The following is a 19,323-nucleotide window of genomic DNA, read 5'->3' on the forward strand; positions in this document are numbered from 1 at the left end:
TCTCAGAAGAGGAAAGATAACATTTTTTATCCCAAGTAGAACAATAAAAGAGACCTGTTCTCATGAAGGTGTTTAGAATTACCGTGTCTTACTATCAAAGAGAAACTCAACTGACAACAGAGTTATTAAGCACATCAGAAAGACACTTGATAGCCCCTAACAAAATATGGAACCAGACTGAGATTTGTGAGACGAGAAATGGTGACTTAGGCGATAACGCAATATACTTTTATAGGCCATTACAATTAGAGGTGAAAAAAGGGTGCTCTATGAAATTGCCTTGGGCAGTACCTTTCTGCCTCTGTAAGATTAACAGCACATTTCACAGTGGATGTCTCAAGAAACTTAACATTCATTTAAATCAAAGTGAGTAAGCTGCAATTAAATAAGCATTTCCCATCCAAGTGAGATGGACCCTAATGAGTGAGTCTAAATCCTGTTTTCAAGATCAAAATTACCTTTGGTGACAGCACTGCTTTCCAGTCTGTCCTTCCAACAGGGAAGAGCACTTCAGACTGAGGGCAAACGTGCCTAACAGAAAAAGACAGTGTGTCCTGTGACTCGTTAAAAGTGATATGGGGGCTGGGCATGGTGGCTTACCCTGTAATCCCAGCACTTTGGAAGGTCAAGGTAGGTGAATCACCTGAGATCAGGAGTTTAAGACCAACCTGGCCAACATGGTGAAACCCCGTCTCTACTAAATACAAATATACAAATATACATATATATATAGAAGCTGGGCTTGGTGGCAGGCGCCTGTAATCTCAGCTACTTGGGAGGCTAAGGCAGGAGAATTGCTTGGAGCTGAGAGGCAAAGATTGCAGTGAGCCGAGATAGCACCATTGCACTCCAGCCTGGGCGACAGAGTGAGACTCCATCTCCAAAAAAATAAAAAATAAAATAATAAAAATAAAAGTGATTTGGAGTGTAGTTAAAGACAAAAAGGGGCCCAAATGTATACTTTAACAAGAATTGTATGAAATTTTAATGCACATGGTACGTAGGCCACTCTGTCATAAATATCAGCCAGGGGATTTGCTAAAAGAGGAGAAAACAAAATAGAGGCGGGTAGAGGGCAGAAGTGCAGGTGGTGGTAAGAAGAAACTAGGAGCTGTTAGGAATGGGTTTCAGAAAGAGTTCTTTAATAAGAGGGCAGGGAGGAAAGAGACCATTGTGGGGGCAATAGACATGCAAGACATTAAGGACAGAAGAGTTTGAAGATAGTTTACTGGCTTTTTACATGTATGTTCCCCTTGGCATTTGCTTGTGAGGCTGTCGTAGAGATTTCAACTGTTTTTGGTTTATTTTCTTTGAACATTATTCTATGCTGAAACTCATCACCAGGGACCCAGCTAGAGTCCTATTACATTGTGACATAGGCGAGATCATGTGGTTTGTTTGGAAGACAGATCACATAACCATTTACCTGGCAGCTCTTTGGCTTTGAGGCATAACCACATGCTGCAAGGTGGCTCTGTAAACTCAGACTCCTGAGAGGACTGCATCATATAGTTCTGTATTATCCAGCATGAATAGTGACTGCCATCATAGACCTGAGGAGAACCGCTGGTGCGATGTGGCTGAGGAGTACCCAGGGTCTCTCATGGCTTGTCTGCACTTGCCATGTCCATTTGCTTCTTCCTAATCATTTTCAGGACTGGAAGCCAGAAATAAATCTGAAGAGACAGAAAAGTGGATAATTGGGCATTGGAGTTGGAGTCATTTAAAATGCCTCTGACTTAAATGTTTCATTGTAGGGTTAAAGATGTTGGGGAAAACAGCAAAAGACTGAAATAAGCTTATTTTTGTGGGTTATGTTGGTCTTCCATTGTCTATGGGCTATTTCCCAACTCTGTAAGTTGCAGATGGCTGATAGAAACAATGTGAGTGATTCTTGTCCATGACCTGCATATGAACTCCGCCCAGTAGAGTACAACTGACCCCTCCCATCCACCCTTAAAGAAAAAGACAGTTTTTGCATCTATTAAGCAAATTCGTTGGGTATTCCTGATGGCCTATATATATCTGTGTGTTCTTTGAATTATTCTTTGGTTGTAATTTTTCTTCCCATTCCCTCATTAATACGTATGTATTAAATTACATAAAATTTTTGATATATGTCCATTTTATAGATGCATGAGTCATTATGCTTTTATTTATATATTTGTATATATATTATTATATTTTTATCTATCCTCTCTCTATACACACATACACATATACTGGAAAATGAACAAATTCTTTGGCATTTACAAAGCTATAGTAGACATTTCCCTGTCTGTTTTTTCTTTACCTAGGAAAGCATATCTTATTGTGCTTTGCCCTTTAATAGTCAACACTAAGGACCTCTCCAGTCGCCGCTTTACAATGACTGAACATACTTACTTGAAACGAATATATTAAGAATATCTTGTAGTATCCTTTGGATCAGCATTCAAATCACAGAAGTAAGAGCCCTAGCCATGTATGTTTGTTCATTTTCCCCCAGTGTCCTATCTACTGCTGGGATACAAGCCCTGATGTGAAGCTGAAGCATTAAGTGCTTCGAAGTCCCCTTTCCCATTTCCCTCTCAAACTCAACACTTCCTCAATTGGAGGTTACACCACCATCTTGGCCTTACCTTTGTAAGATAGAGACTCAGCCGTTTTTTGACTTCTCCCAGCGGCTGCTTTGATCTTTTTTTAAGCAGCTTTGCATGCAGGTATTGGATGCGCTTCCTCTCCATGCTGGGGTAGAAGGATGCTGACACCAGGATTTTAAGTTGCATAAGGATAGAGGACAACAGTCCCAGCATCACTAATATCACAAGAATGACACTGAGAGGAACCCAGGTCTCAGATAGAAGGAATTTTGGTTTCGGGATACAGTTGGGTTCAAACACAGATATATTAAAGGAAGAATCATGGAAAATATCTTGAGTTCCTTGTTTCTAAAATGAAAGAATAAAATAATCATGATGCATGCCACTTTTGTACTCAGTCCTTGTCTTTCTCAGTACTTCCCTGCAGCACACGGCACTATCTTCAAACATGCAGGGAGCTTTGGCCAAAGGAACTATCACATATTCCTTTGTGTGTTATGATTGGAGCAAAGGAGAAGAGATGTGTCTTATTTGTAACTATTGCAGTGTTTTCTGAAGTGGGTTTGTAGAAATACAGTAAAGATTCCCTTGAGAGAAGTGTATTAAATACATTTTTTCACTCTATCCCTTCTTTTGAAAATCACAATGCCCAGTAGACTGTTGAAGGCTCTGAGAAGTAGGCAGAGGAATCTTTTAACTTTAGCCAGCAGTTTTCCTAACAAATTTGATCACGTAACTCATTTTCATGGAATATTTGTTTCTACATGTTAGGACATATGGGACAAAAGAAAGAGCGGGGAGTCAGCTAAACTCAGGGAGAAGATTGCTTTAGAACATAGCCCATTAGGACCCCATCATATCCTCCCAATACCCCTTAAGCAGAACACAAGGTCACAAAGATGTTGAGGCATTAAATTATGTTCTACATCTACCTTCCGGAGCTTAGGGGGGATTATTCTTATTTAGTGTACTATATTCCCTTCTAGGTTGATACACTGGCCCTCCAGCCCACGTTATTGAAGGAGACTCTAAAATCATGTTTGGGCAGGTCCTAAAAATAGGAAAATTTCTCATCCCTATTGGATGCTCATGAGAGGTACATTCCTTCCTTTTTGAAAGCAAGAGCATAAGCCAGTTGTCCTCAGCAGACTGACACAGAGGGCAGGAGATGACATTGAGCCACCCAGCCAAGCCACCCAGGAGAGAAGTGTGTGCTGATCCAGCTCTTTCTTTCTCTGACCTGGGAAAATCATTTAATCTCTCAGTGGATTTGTTTTCTAATTTGGCAAAACAGGAGTTAATGGACCAGATCCTGCCCATGAATAAACTACTCCCAGTGTAAATTAAACACCTTGGGGAAGGAACATTAGCTTTACAGACTGGGGTGCTTAGTAAGTTATTATCACTCTAGTGCCACAGAGCCCTGGGGCCAGGAAAAGGTAAATGACTTCTCAAAAAGATCCCAACCACACCCAGAGGACACTGGCCACCTTGGATCTATCCCAGTGCCTGTGAAGACTCTGGAAATCCCAAACCTGGGACCTCTACACAAATGTCAAGTCAACTCTATAATTTCCCCAGCACTGTGCCGAAGCAATGAAAAACATTTGTGTTGCCTCTCCCTTTCTCTTATTAAAAAAATAGTCTGCCTACAATTAAATAGAGAGATTTCAGTCCCCAGAGCAAAGACATGCACTCTTTTTAATACTGTTGAAGAAACAAACACATCGATTGAGTCAGTGATGAGAAATCCTGCAATAAGAAAGCAGCGGGTGTTCGGTCTGGGACAGAGTTATTTTGTCTAGAAATTTAACTGGGGATTTTGCAGTTGGGAATCAGGGCTTCAGAAAGTTTGTGTGGACACTTTTGTATGGGGTTGGTTGAGGGTAATGTGGAAGACAAATTAATTCTTTCAAAATGCCAAGCAATATACTAAATGGTACCCCAATGTTTTAATATATATGTTCCTCTCTTAAATAAACAATTTATTGGCACAGCACTAAACAATGAATGGAGGGCAGGCTCTGGTGTCAGCCAGTCCTGAAAAGTTAATGCTGCCAAATGCAGTGAACATAGTAGGTGCTCAGTAAGTAGAAACTCTGGCTATTTTTATTTACACTGCCCACCCACAGAGCTAGCTCTACTTGGGTCATTTCCCATCTTCTTTATTTAAAACATATATTTAAAATCATTCGAAAGTGAGAAAGAAATTGGCAACACCTTGAGCCAGTGTTTCTCTTCCTGCGTGACTTTTCCTTGGCAAATGTGAGGCAATGGTAAAGACCAGGAGCCCCCAAGGGCACCCTGGAGTAAGGGTAGGGCATCGCCAGTCATGCAGAAGCTGGTTCTTGGCAGCACAGTCTCTCAGATACAGCAGGAGAGAGTTTGAGAAGCGCTCCCACAGCAGTCTCGTACTCACATCTGTTCCAGTGCCCACCACCCTGCTGTTTCACGTGTGTACACGGTGACCTCCCTCTCAGGACATAAGCCCCTCAAGGAGGCCCTCACAACCTAGACATCTTCGCACCCCCAGGAATCAGCAGTGCCCAAAGAAGAAGGTGTCAGGACATTGTCATTGGAAAGCTGGGTTTTTTTGGAAGGCAGAACTTGCTTTTTTCCCCCTCTATCTAACATGGTGAGAATTCACAACACAGGTATGGGTACTGGCTAAGAGATAAGTAAATGAGAGAGAAGAAAAACGTATGAGAGAGAGGGAGAATTGAGGGGGGAAGCCAAGAAAGGAGAACACAGGAGGGGAATGGGAGGGAAGGAGCGAGGCCCTTTTCCTGGCCACTCCTAAAGATCAAGCATGTCTGAAATTCTTGTTTGGCTTTCAGCTAAAACACTACTTCCATTATCCACCGCTCCAAATAGCTAGAGCAACAGCGTGCCTTGTAATTAACGGGATTCTTCAGGGGATGCAGAGAGCTCAGAATAATCAACTCTGAGAAGCAGCCCAGGCTTAGGAGGGCAGGAGCCATGGGACTAGATCTGCTGAGCCAGACGAAAGGGGAGGAAGAGTGTGGATGCAGCAGGGGGATTTGAGGCCCTGAGAGGGAAAGAGAGAAATGGCAAGCAGGGCTTCACGGGAGGGTTTGCAGGCAACATTGTGGCCGTTTTTCCTCTATGATTTCCCCAGCAGCTGGCACAGCCTAGGGCAGCTTGAGGAACAGTATGGCAAATCAGACCCATGGAAACAGGTACTGGATACCCCATAAATGTATACAATGATTATGTGTCAATTAAAAATAACCATAACAATTACAAATAATAATTTTTTAAAAAAAGAAACAGCTGTTGGCGTTTTTGAGGCAGGAGATCAGCAGGACTTGCTTACTGAGCCTCTGCCATGACCCTGTGGATAGAAACAGAATATAACAAAGAAACCAGCCAAAATCATCTAGGACCAAGATGGTGATGAAAAAAACCTCTAGTTGTCCTCGCTGCTCATTATATGCTAATTATAATATATTTGCATAAGGCACTCCTACCAGCACCATGACAGCTTATAAATGATACCATGGCAATAACCCAGAAGTTGTCTTATATGGCTTGGGAACTCCCCACCGCTTTTCCAGAAAGCTCATGAATAACTCACTCCATAATTAGCATATGATTAAGACTAGGTATAAATACAACAGACTAACAATCCAGGAGTGCTAGTCTGGGCCACTCTGCCTATGGGGTAGTCCTTCTCTGCCTGTGGAGCAGCCATTTTGCTGTACTCTGTTCTAAAAAACTTGCTTTCTTTCACTGTCAGCTCACTCTTGAATTCTTTCCCAAGCAAAGCCAAGAACCCTCCTAGGCTAAGCCCCAGTTTTGGGGTTCACCTGCATTATTTTTGCCAGCCTGGGCTAGTGTACTTAAGCCCAGCATGCATCACACACATGCACATACACACCTGCACACGTGCATATACATCCCATGTCATTCAGCCTGGCAATTTCTGGGTTTAAAAAACAATAAGCTAAGTGTCTCACAATATCCAGATCCTCTGAAATGTCAACATAAGCACAAATATCCACAGAGAAAATGGAAAAGAAATGATAAACGATGGGATGCCCCATCCCCACCATCTTCTCTGTTTGTCCATGGTTGCCAAGAGGAGGGAGAGGGAGAATAGAGAAGAGAAAGCCAGATCCCTCAAGATGCAGGAGGGACCAGCTCAGAGACAGATGTTGTCCTGGCTAATGAAGATTTTTCACAGATCCATCTGATGGCAATTAGGAGTTAACTTTCTGGCTTTGTTCTTGGAGTGAAGGGTTTAGAACAGGGGTTCTCAATCTTGGCTGCACGTTAGAATTACTCTGGGAGGTTTTAAAAATCTCTCACCCCAGTTCAATTAAAACAGAATCTCTGGGGATTCTGGAGAGAGATATTGAGTTGGTTAGTTCAGCTCCACAGTGATGCAACTCTGTATCCAAGGTTGAGGACCTCTGGTTTAGAGGGTCCTTGCTTTCTAATACCTAGGCTAGAGTTTCTCAAAATGTGGTCTATGGACCACCTACCTTGAAATCACAGCCATGCTCATTTAAAATGCTCTCCCAGTTAAAACAAAATCTGTGTAAATCGAGGCCTGAAACTCTATATCCAACTCAGGAAATTCTTAACACACATTTAAGGCTGAGAACTAGTAATCCAGTCTTTCTCAAAACACCGAAGTGTAGCTGTGTAGCATTTTTAAAAGTGGGTGCTACCAGCTACCAGCACCAGCCATTTTACTGGGCAACTTAGGAGCCCTTTTCAACAATCATCCTTTTAAACATTGTGCCGATGCCTTGGGAACCCTCTTGTGTTTGATAAGGGCTCAGGATGCACAGCAAAGTTCTCGCTCAGAGAAGGTGCTCAATGTCTACTTGCCCAAGCTTGAGGATGAGAAGAAGGCAGGTCCTAAATCCCTGTCTCTTAGGTTCACGCCAGATAGTCCTGCTTGGGAATCCACTTCATGTTCAACCTCAGAGACAATTATTTCCACATTTGAGTGTTTGTTGACTGTAGGAGGCTGGAGGATGCCCTACAGATACAAGGTGTTAGTGCCTGGAACCTGTTAATGTTACTTTATTTGGAAAAAGGATCTTTGCAAATGTTATTAAGTCAAAGATCTTGAGATAGAGAAATTACCCTGGATTATACTGGAAAGTCCTAATACAATCATATACATTCTTTAAGACAGAGGCAGAGAGAGATTTTCCATATGCGAAGAAGAAAGTGATGCGATGACAGAGCAGAGATGGGAGTGATGTGGTCACAGGCAAAGGGATGCCATCGGCCACTAGAATCTGGAAGACGCAAACAGCAGCAACAGCACCTGGGTTTTAGCCCAGCGACACTCACTTCGGACTTCTCCCCGCAGATCTATCCGAGAATAAACTTCTGTTATTTTGAGCCATTCAATTATTGGCCATTTGTCACAGCAGCCACAGGGAACTAATGCAGAATCACACCCTAACATCGGGACTTCACTTCAATTTAACCTGCATTTTTGGGTTCCTTCTATGTGCCAAGCACTATGCCAGGCACCAAGGATGCAAAGGCAAATAAGCCACTTCCCTGCCTTGGGAGGTTCATGATCTTTTGCAAGACAGACCAGCAAATAGCCAGGATACACCATGAGAAGTACCTGTGGGTCCCTACCTCTCCATGCAGCTTCAAGCGAACCTCAAACCCTGGCAAGCTTTGAAACTGTTTGCTCACTGAGAAAATGAGCCGATACAGCAGATAATCTACAGCTGCAAACAGCACCCAGATGCCAAGATGGGTAAGTATGGGGAGGAAAAACAGCCCCAGGTTTTTCCTTTCTTTAGGAATCGGCCAGAAAGTCGGGATGATGACATACTTCCTCCTTTCCTCCTTATTCAGCGGGAGCACACAGGGCCTCTGTTGAAGTCGCTCCCTTTCATCAAACTGAACAAATTGTCTGGTGATATAGATGTTTTCATACTTCCAACCACAAGGGCCCAAATATCGCTTCATGAAGAGGCCAGTGCCAAGTAGGACGAGCGAAAGCCCTGCAAAGGCAAGTAGCTTCTGACCCAGGGAGGACAACACCTCTGTTGTGGTTGCCATCTGATACAAGATGCTCAGGACTTCCCCTTTGCTGTCATTTAGCTGTGCCTCCAGGAGGTGGCTGGGACTGAAAAGAGAGACTGCCAGGGTCTGGTTCCAAGAAACAAGGTCATCAAATACACTTAGTGGAGTGGCAAGGCCATAAATCCACTGAATTGCCTCAATATATTTTTTCAAAAGTGGAAAATGTATGGAAAAGCTCTTTGCCCTTAGGTTGCAAGTCATACCATCTAGGAGACCTTTAAAGTTGTGAAAAATATTTTCTACATGTCCCAAGATGACGATCCCTGTGCCAGCTGCAATCAAAGCGTTCCTGCCTTCACGCAGGCCACAAGAGAGAAAGACGAGAAGAATAAAACATCGTGCATGCTTGGAGCAACACAGCAGAACACATGTGATAATCCAGGAGCCAGCAGCCGCCATGATTGATGATAGAAACCAGCAGAAGGCCACAGACAGGAGGCCCACTGAAATAAGAGCAACCAAACAGCAAACTCCCAAATGCTGGATAAAGTCCATCCATCCAGGGCTTCTTGGAGACAAGTAAGTCTCCCAAAGACTTAGGAAGATATCAGTGCCTAAGGTCCAGGTACCCATGCTCCCTGCGTCCTGAAAATGAAAAAGAAACCAAGGTCAGAAACTGCTTTTGAATGTCCTCTGACCTTCATAAAGGCCATGGGGGTAGACTGACTGCAGAAAAAGTGGCCATAATTATTTACTCTTCCTGTGTCTTCTCCCTTGAAATATGACTTCACAGCTTCTTCCACCTTCCACCACCAAGAGATGAGGTCTATTCCTCCATCCCTTGCATCTGGGCTGGCCTTGTGACTTCTTTGCCCAATCGAATGCAGCAGAAATGCCAGTGACGATCCTGGGCCTTGGACTCACTCCACGTGCTCTCGTGGAACTCTGCTCCTGCTAAGTCCAGATGCATTTCCCAGCTATCGCTGCTGTAACAGATAACCACTGAGTGTTTTAAAGAAGCACATATTTATTCTCTCACAGTTCTGGAGGCCAGAGTCTAAAATGGGCCTGCAATACTGTGGTCCTTCTGGAGGCACTGGGGGAGAACTTGATTCCTTGCCTCTTTCAACTTTAGAGGCAACCTACATTTCCTGGCTCATGGACCCTTTTTCCGCCATCTCAAAGCCAGCAACGTTGCATCTTCCCTCTGCTTTTATCCTTACATATTCTCTCTAGACTCCGATCCTCCCTCCTCCCTCTTCTAAGAGCCCTTGTGAATACGCTGAGCCCACCCAGATCATCCAGGATAATCTCCCCATCTCAAGAGACTTAATCACATTTGCAGGGTCTCTTTTACCATGCGACATAATATATTCATGGGTTCTGAGCAGTAGGACATGGACAGCTCTGAGGGGTCCATTATTGAGCCTGTTATACCAGGCTGGAATGCTGGATGACGAAAGGCACCTGACCAGGCAATTCCATCAGCTCAGCCAATAGCCATCCAACGGCCAGATGTGAGAGAGGTCATCCGAGACCAGCTGGTTCTCAGCTGACCCACCGGCTGACCACAGACACGTGAGCCATCATAAATGCTGATTTATTTCAAGCCACTGAATTCTCTACTGATCTGCTAGAGAGTCGTTGTTTATTGATAAGGGTAACAGTCCTATATCATAAGTCTTAATAGTTGAACCCTAGGCTGATAGGCTGAAATGTCAATAAACTGCATTATGAAAGCTTACTCTTTAATAGTCATCTGTTTCCTTGTGCTCAGTTTTACAGACCAGAAAGCACACCAAGGGCATCCAAACTTAAATGCAGCTTTGGACTGAGGCCATTGTGTCTCCGCTCTGTAACCATGGCTTCTTCCCTCTTATGCCCCTGCTCTCTGAGAAGAGTTTCCTCCTGAGACTCTGACAAAGAAAAGAAGAATATTTATTTTGTGTCACTGAGATAATCATCTTTTCTTTTCTCCTAGATCTGGAATAATTAGAATGAAGGCACTGTGGAGCTGCTAACACACCATCAGCCACACAGATTTAGGTCTGTGATGCTCTCAGAGAGACTTGGATTCATTTGGAGTGATATATATATATATATATATAATAAAATCGATATTCTCTCCTGATTGACATGAAAATATCTAGTAAGTGTTATATCACATGTATGGGATTTTAATGTGGACATTGATCAATTTTTAAACAATCTCAAATAAATCCCGTCTCATTAAATAGGATGGGTCCGAATTTACGGAGTAGCTGAATACAGTGAGAGCCAGTGAATTACATTTGTCGTGTGAGATGAACCCAGGCATTGGCTAGAGGTTGTGCACTGAGCAAACAGAGGTGAGGAAATTATTCTTTCTGTGTTCAGGCCGAATGAGGTTAACGAAGGGCAGAAATAAAATGGGGGGAATAGGCAGGTTACGAGTAAATGTGTAAATTTCTCCACCAAGAGTAGAGAGTGCTTGCAGTTCCTGCCGTATAATCCGAATGGAAATGCTCAGAGCAGAAAAGAGATATGAGGTGAGCTAGAGTGTTGAAGAGGGGTCACTGCCATGTGGAACTGGCCTTAGCAGAGTCCAGATCCCACATATGAGGATGTTCTGACAGCATCAGCAGGAAAGGGAATTAGAATGGCAGTGAAAATGGGGGCCAGCAAAAGGCCATAGTTCCTTTTTCCTGCAAGCTTGCTTCCTTTTGGAATCAGAGGTTGGACTGAAGGGTGAAGATAGAGATGGGCCTTACCATAGGCCCCTGTGCTGCTGAACCTTCCCTGGCATTGTGGACTGAGTCAGACAGGCTCCATGGCACAGGCAAGAGGACTCTGCAGGTGGATGGGCAGAGGGCAGGACACCCAGCACCAGAGGAAGTCAGGAGCCTCTCCTCCCAGGCATGACTCGTTGCTCTCCCATTGCTTTGGGTTTGACCCCAAACCATTATTTGATTGATACCCTAGAAGATGTTAATTATCTATTATATTGTAGGCACTTTTTATAAAGCATCTTTCTATCCCTGCCCCAAGCCTGCAGATGCTATTTGCATCTGATACAGTGGAAACTGAGGCTTGGAGTGCTTACTGGAATTTGTCAGCAATCACACAGTGGAGACGGCACAGCAGGATTCAGGCCAGACTTCCAGGCCCTGTTGTCTGTACCATGCCCCAATTCCGTGGTTCTGCGTCATGTGACAGGACCCTCAGCTCACTGTTTTTCCCTGCTGGAGGCATCACACCTTCTGCCAGTGGCTGTTAAGAGCTGACCTGGATATCACAAGCCCATTTCCATTATCTGCTCACTTTTTGTTCCCTGCATCAAAATAGTTGACTCTGTAAGGATATGTCTCAAACTAGCAGATTCTTCTTTAAAGGAAATCAGAAATCCCAGCTGCTTAACTTTTTTCTAATTTCCTTTATGAGGCACCATTTTGCTTCCTTCCTAAAAAATTAATAATGTGTATTCTGGATTCATTTTTCCTTTCTCTTGCCTTCATCCTTGTACAGTGTGTTCCTAATACAGACATTTTTCTGAAAGTATGAAAAAGATTTATGGACACATTAACATTTTAACATTCTGCAATAAAATCTAATATCAATTAAATAAGATATACGACTGCAATTTTGTCCTGTAAGAAGAACATGTTTTCTTAACAGGCAACAGCTCTAATGTTATCCTTCTTAGCGTTGTGTTGAAAACAGCACGTCACCAGACACCAAAACTTTCTGCGGTGAGAGGACTGAAGGTATCTTCTCTTATTTTACAGTTCAAGCCCCAGAGCAGAATTTAGGCCCACGAGCCCAGAGGCTGATGTTCCAGTCTGCCGTTTTGGCATCGTTGACTGAGGCATTGATTTCCTCTCTGTTCCTCATTTTCCCTAACTGAATATATGACCTACCTGCTCCTTTCGGTTTAATGAGGGGAACCTTAGCAAGAAACTTGACTCTCTGGATAAAAGGTCCCCAGTAAATGCAACTCATTTCTTGTTTCTTTGCTGCCACAGAAAATGAAGACTGTCCATTCTCTGCTCTTTAGGCAAAGATTGAATGCCCAAGCTGACGGGAGGCTTAGAGATAGTCACTGGAGGCTGAGCGTGGCGGCTCATGCCTATAACCCCAGCACTTTGGGACACTGAGGTGGGAGGATTGCTTGATTGAGCCCAGGAGTTTGAGACCAGCCTGGGCAACAGAGAGAGACCCCATCTCTCTTTTTAAAAAACAACAACAAAAAAAGAGATAGGAGCTGGATTGTACCAACCTCCAAGGTGTACCACCCTCCAGGCACGGTGACGCCACCCATGCCTCCTTTAGACATCTGCTGATTTCTTTTTTGCTCCTGTGGAGGTGCGGCCATTCTGCTGATCTTCCTTCAGATCTTTCAATTCTCTCCTCTTAGGCAAATTGGTGAATTGGAATTTTGATAAGCTAAGCAGGTGGTTTCTTTCTCAAAGACTTTGTCAAGCAGATACCCAGATTCGTAAATTTTCTTTTTTGAGCTGGAGGGAGTCATAGCTCAGAGCTTCTTAGACTTGAGTATGTGATCACTGGAGGGAATCTTGTGAAAATGCAGATCCTGATTGAGAAGGTTTAGGGTGGCCCCTGAGAGTTGGCATTCCTAACAAGTTCCCAGGTGCTGCTGAAGCTGCTCTCATGAAGACCAGGCTTCAGGTAACAAGCTCTGGAATTCAGCGCTGTCTGATAGAACTGTCTGCGATGCTGGGCGTGCTCTATATATGCGCTGTCCAGCATAGGAGGCACTGGCCACATGTGACTATTGAGCACTTGACAGTGCTCATGCCACTGAGGAATTGAATTTGATATTTTATTTGATTTTAATTAATAAATTTAATTTTAGTGTTATTTTATTTAATTATGATATTTTTAAATTTTAATAAATCATTTACATTTAAATTAAGATTAATTAAAATTTAAATTACTTAAAGTTAAATAAATAACTGGAGCCTTTGTATTGGATAGCACAAGTCCAGAAGGTTTTGACTGACACCTCCCTGGCTGATAGTCACAGTCGAGGAAAATAAAATCCAAAAAGGCTAAGGGACTCTAAGCTAGGAGTGAGACCCCCAGTTTTCCACCACTTGGTGACACATTTCCCATCACATTCATATCTCATCTCTGACTTTTCATGAGTCCTGTTTTAAAATTCCACTACAGTTCCTGAGTAATGGAATTAAAACTTCCCATGTACCTGTTGTCATCTGCCAGTGCTGCCATAGCAGAACCCCACAGGCCGGAAGGCTTCAACAGCAGAAATTGATTTCTCACAGTGGTGGAGGCTGGAAGTTCCAGATCAAGGTCTGGCAGGGTTGGGTTCTGGTGAGGACCCCTCCCCGGCTTACAGACAACTGCCTCCTCTCTGCGTCCTCACATGGCAGGGAGAGAAGGCGGGTGAGCTCTCTGGCATCTCCTCACACTGTGTTACCTTTAATTAAGTACAAAGACCTTTCCTACATGGCACCCAGAAATCCTTTTACCCACTGCTCTGTTTGGCTGCCAGTCTCTTGTCTCTCTCTTCCACAATGGTGAGGCAGTTACATTTTCCTCTTCTTATAGGGACACTAATCCTATCAGATGAGGTCTCCACACTTAGGACCTCATTTAACCTTAGTTACTTCCTTAGAGACCCGATTTCCAAATACAACCACACTGGGGGTTCAAACAAATTGGCATAAGACACAAACATTCTGTCCATAACAGTACCCAGTTGGCCCTCAGTCACCACAGAATACATAATTAGAGAAGTGGACAAACTATAGCTTGTGTCAATGTCTGAGACTTAGTGAAATACTCCTAATAATAGACGGTAGTCATTAAGGTGTTACTTTATGCCTGGCCGCAGCATCTGATATACATGCTTTCTAACCCTGTACTATTGTAGCTATATCTTTTTAGATAGGAAACTGGGGCTCAGAGGTTAAATAACTTGGTCAAGCTCACACAGCTAATAAGTGCAAGAGCCAGGATTTTAACCCATGTTTAAATGACCCTGAGGGGTCAGAATGGACAACTGCTCAGCCCCTCTTTGACATGATCTTCATAGAGCAGCTTCTGAATTTGGTCGAAATATATTCCCAGGATTCCAATCACGCACGCATCCTGAAATGCAGATTCACCATGCCAGGATGAGCTGTCCTGCATTGTCAACCACATCCAGGGTCCTCCCCTCCTCTGCCAGCACAGCTTTATTGAGCCTTCTAAAGCTGACTACAGCTCTCCTTTCCCCAGATGAACACTTACTCTGCAGCATCGTGCAGCTCATGAGCCCCTATGTTTTACTCAGAGACTGTTACAGCCAGCGTTAGGCTCACCTTGCTCACCCCTTAACGTCGGGCACCCTGGACGCAGGCCCATCCTGGTCTGAGGTCCAGATCAAGGGCTGTCTCTCCCAACTTAGCTGTTTCGCCCAGGGACGGGGAAGAAAAGTGCATTCAGTGTTGGTCTCACCTTCCCTGTTAAGCTGGGGTCAGGAATGGGGGCTCATCCTGTCCCATGCAGGCATCACTCAGATTTTCAAATGCCTACAGGGGTCAGACAAGCACTGGAAACAGTGAAGGAAGTAAGGAGATTCAGATACTCCCTGGGAGTGTGGGGTGTGGGACAGTGGGCTATGGGTCTCTAGCGGGCTGGAGAGCCCACGCCCCCATTTAACTTGCAAGAACAGCAGCCTCTAACCCAGCAGATTTTCTTCAAAGCTCTCTATAGAGGCAGTCACCAGATTTTCTGACTTTTTTTTTTCCAAGTCAGAAATCTAGATTTCTTTGGGTGACATCTTCTGGTTCTTAAAAAACTGTTGGCTCAAATTATTTTTAAACACTCTGACGGCTGATTTTGGCCACGGATTGTGAGAGTGCAGCCTTGATCAACAGATGACACTCACATGGCTCTCTTCTCTCCTCTCTGGCCCACTTCTCACCTTAGCTCTCCTCTTCTCCATTCCTCTGAATTACCTTTTCCCCTTTTATCCCTGGAGACATTTATAAACCATGCTTAAACCAAGTTCCAGTCTCACACATAAAGGTTTTCCTCTATACCTTGGAAATGTTTATTTTTGCCCAAAGATTTCTAACTGTTTTATTCCCCTCTCTTGTGCTCACAGAGTCCCTCCCTCTGCCTCTCCATCTTTTTTTTCTGGCAGCTTCTAAAAGTTTACCTGGTCCCTTTAACCTGTAATTTCTCTTTACTTTGCCTCCATTGTCAATAATGTCTATTCCTGACTCAACATGCTTGTGTCCCCAGGATACAATACCTGCTTCTGGCTTTTACCAACAGCACTATCCCTAGAGTAATGGCCACTTTCTTGCTTTTATCTCAGAAATGCAGTTTCTACCACACCTCAGGCAGGGAAGCCTTAGCTGGAGTCCACAGCAGAGTGCCACCAAGGGCCCTATCTCTCTTCCATGGGGTTAAAATGCTTTTTGTGTGGCCAGGTGGAAGGGAACAGGAAAATAGCAGAACAGGGTTAGGGATGAAGAACCCTGATTTGAACCGAGAGCCCTGCAGAACCATGCTGTCTGGGCATCTGGCTTGAGCCCACATTTACCTGCTTTCATGCAGGGCCAAGCTGTTGCCATGGGAAGCAGAAACAGCCAGACTTCCACATCAACCCTGCCCACGCTAGCTAGCAGACACCTCTGCAGGTGCATACACCTCGATTGTTTTCCCTGCAGGGAATCTGTGCCAGTGGGAACATCGAGAGCCCCAGTATGAAGGGCACAGGGCTCACAGCCCCCACCCACAGAGCTCTGTTTGGCCACCTTTTTGATGAGTCAAGGAGACCGGCATTCCCGAGCACTGTCTTTTGAGCACAGATCAACTTTCAAGGTGCAGATGAATGTGTCCTTGCTTCAGATACAAGGTCCAGTCAGCAGCCACAAAAAAATGGAGCCATGAAATAATGAGAATCTCCACATGAAAGGCCCACCCTAGGAGCTTTCTAGACTGGGGATTATTGAAGCTGCACATCACCAATGTGGCTCCAGAGCTGGCAAGCAGAAACCCACAAGCTTACTGCTAGTGAAAGTGTGAGAGGAAGAAGTGTGACCTTCTCTGGAGGAAAGGCCAGGAGACAATGACCTTGGGAGCATCTTATTGCTCCCCTCTCTCCCCATTTCCAAAGCTCCTGCCTCATCTGATGTCCCGCGATTCCCATTAAGTGATACCAGTTCATTCTGACTCTGCCTGTGCAGAAGCCAGTGGCTTATGCTCAACAAGCCCAGATACAGTCTGCAGACACCCCAGGGGACAATAAACCCAAACGGACAAGCACTCTGTTCTTTCTGTACTCCTCAACCAGCCCTGCCAGTCCCCTGCGGGAAACCAGTCTGAGCCCATCAGTCTCCCTCATTGGCTTGATGTGAATCTCATTTTAAAAGGAATTCGAACAAAGGGCAGAGCAGCATAGGAAAAGAGCGCCGAACAGGGAGGCCTGTGGCCCAGACTGCCTCTACCCAAGCCAGGTTGTGTGGCCTCGGATAGGTCACATCACCTCCTGGACCTCAACTCCCATGGGCTAGCTGAGTTCTCAGGTCCCCGCTAGCCCCGTGCTCTCTGAAATAAAAGGTGCAGTGAGCAGCGGAGCTGGTTCTTGGAGCTGGCGTTCAAAAGTCACTTCTGAGACAGAACATCAAAGCCCAGCACCTGGGAGTGGAACAAAAGAAGAATGGAGGGTTTCTTTTCCTTTTCGTTTTTTTTTTCCCTTTCTTTTTTTTGTAAGCTCTTGCAAACTTACAATGTGGTTCAGAATGTACTGTTCTCTCAGACTGCCAAAATAGCTTGAGCAGGAGCTGCGGCCTTCATTTGAGGTAGAGAGAACTCCTCATGACTTTGTTTTCATTGTTCTTGCCTTGGGAAAGCCAGCAAATGCCTTCCTCTGTGAAAACAGCCTTCACACAAGAAAGAAAAGATTAATGAACGCTGCTAGGTAAACAGAATAGCATTTACGGAACAATTCAGCCCATTGCTGTGTGTGCCAGGCACCCAGAGCTGCGTCGTCAGGGAGGCAGGACTGAGCCAGGCTAGGGCTCCCCATAACCGCCAGGAGGCTTAGCTGAGGGGATTCATAAAGCGGGGGGTGGCTCCAGTACACCCAGGCTATGCCCGTAAGAAGATATTCATGCTGCAGTTTTCCCTGAGCAGAGGATATTCAGATACCAACGTGAAAAGACTTTCTGATACATCCATACATAGGGAGACCATTGGGGTAGAGGGGGCCTTAAAGTATGCTCTGGTTATAATTGTTTATTTCAATTTACTAGCACTTTTTAAAAAGCAATTTTAGAAATAAGATTATTCTGGAAGTTTACTTACAGGTTTCTCTCAAGTTCTTCTTCTAATGCAGAAATGCACTTCCCAAGGGCTGTAGGTCTTGATATATAGCAGGAAAAAGGGAACCAGAAGTGGTGAGAGGGTCACATCACCATGAATCAACCTCTTTATTTCCCCCATAAAGTGACTAAGTCATTTAATATCAACAAAGAGTAACACTGATACAAAGGAATAGCATATTTCTTTCTAGCATTTTCCTCAGATAGATGCTCTAGAAATTAATTATAGAAAATAATGAAATCAGACATTTTCAAACACAAGAGAGTGAGTTGTGAAAGCTTGGATGGCTTCTCTCCCTCTTTCCTCTTTTCCTCTCACTCCCATACACCCCACGTCCACTCGAGCCATTGGGAAATGACAAACATCCGCCATACCCACCTCCCATCCACACTTGAAGAGGCAGATGGCACGTAGGAGCCGCCTCTGCACTCATGACCCCAGACAGGTCACATAATTGGTTTCATGCCTCCCACTCATACATGTGACTTTCCATCTTAGAAATTTAGTTTCCAAGTCAAAAGGACCAGCTTGTGTACTTTCAGAGAGTTAGGAAAGTCTCAAAACCTTTCTACAAAATTACTCTTTACTTTTTGATGGAGATCCCTATTATACCTGCAAGAACTTTTATCTTAAAAAAAAAAAGAAGGATCAGAATAGACCCGTGGGCTCAGGCTGGGCACACAGACTGCATGACCCTCATGAGTTCTTTGTGTAAGGGGCTGACTTAGTCCTGCAGATGAAGAGAGCTGTTGAAGTGAGATGTTTTCATTTGAACAAGAAGGATGGGACTGCAATGTGGGTGTCTGATCGAGTCATCCAGAAGCAGCCATGGTGGCCCCAAGGAAGGGAAGGGTCAGGGAGTGGGCAGGATCTTGAGGAAACAGCCCCAGACTTTGGTGAGTGGGAAGTCACTGGTGTTTCTGGAAGAGCCATTTAGGCAGGGGCTTGGGGGTGGGTACCACTCTTCAGTGGGCTGGAGTGTGAACTGGAGTGGGAGGAGGGGAGGAGCAAGCCAACAGGCTTGACTGGACAGGATTCCTTTGTAGTAGTGATGGGGATGGAAATGGAGAGGGACAAGGCAGCAGTAGAGATGTAGTGGTTTGAGTTTGGGGAAGACTAGATGAAATTTAGCATATCAGCCTCACAAAGAAGAACAAAGATAAGAGAGAGAAGATGTTGGTACTCTCTGAGGAGGGAGCGAGGAAAGCTGAGGGCAGTTGCAACCCTTTTGGGGAAGGAGGAGATGGAGACTTCTGAGAAAGAGGAGTGCAGACAGAGGTTGCTGGATCATGGAGAGCAAACCTGGGGGCAGCTGCTAGAAGAAAGAACTTGGAAGAGGAAATGGAGGGGCTCCCAGCCCCCACAACCAAAA

General features: G+C 44.5%; 1 protein-coding gene across 2 annotated transcripts; it reads right to left on the bottom strand.

The window, feature by feature from the left end:
* Positions 1–1,121: 1,121 nt before the first annotated feature.
* On the bottom strand, positions 1,122–17,970 carry DCSTAMP (dendrocyte expressed seven transmembrane protein). 2 transcript variants are annotated; one of them, XM_050800702.1, is made up of 4 exons: positions 17,934–17,970; positions 8,217–9,257; positions 2,622–2,930; positions 1,122–1,676 (listed from the first exon to the last, which is right to left on the bottom strand). In XM_050800702.1, exons 2-4 carry the CDS (start codon positions 9,243–9,245, stop codon positions 1,602–1,604), a joined length of 1,413 nt encoding a protein of 470 aa, XP_050656659.1. In that variant the 5' UTR covers positions 9,246–9,257; positions 17,934–17,970; the 3' UTR covers positions 1,122–1,601. The 2 variants fall into 2 exon arrangements, with proteins under 2 accessions (XP_050656659.1, XP_050656660.1); XM_050800703.1 differs by lacking the exon at positions 2,622–2,930 and having other exon boundaries at positions 1,564–1,676; positions 8,419–9,257; positions 17,934–17,938.
* Positions 17,971–19,323: the final 1,353 nt, after the last annotated feature.

The sequence above is a fragment of the Macaca thibetana genome, chromosome 8 (assembly GCF_024542745.1).
Source record: "Macaca thibetana thibetana isolate TM-01 chromosome 8, ASM2454274v1, whole genome shotgun sequence".
Taxonomy (NCBI): Eukaryota; Metazoa; Chordata; class Mammalia; order Primates; family Cercopithecidae; genus Macaca; species Macaca thibetana.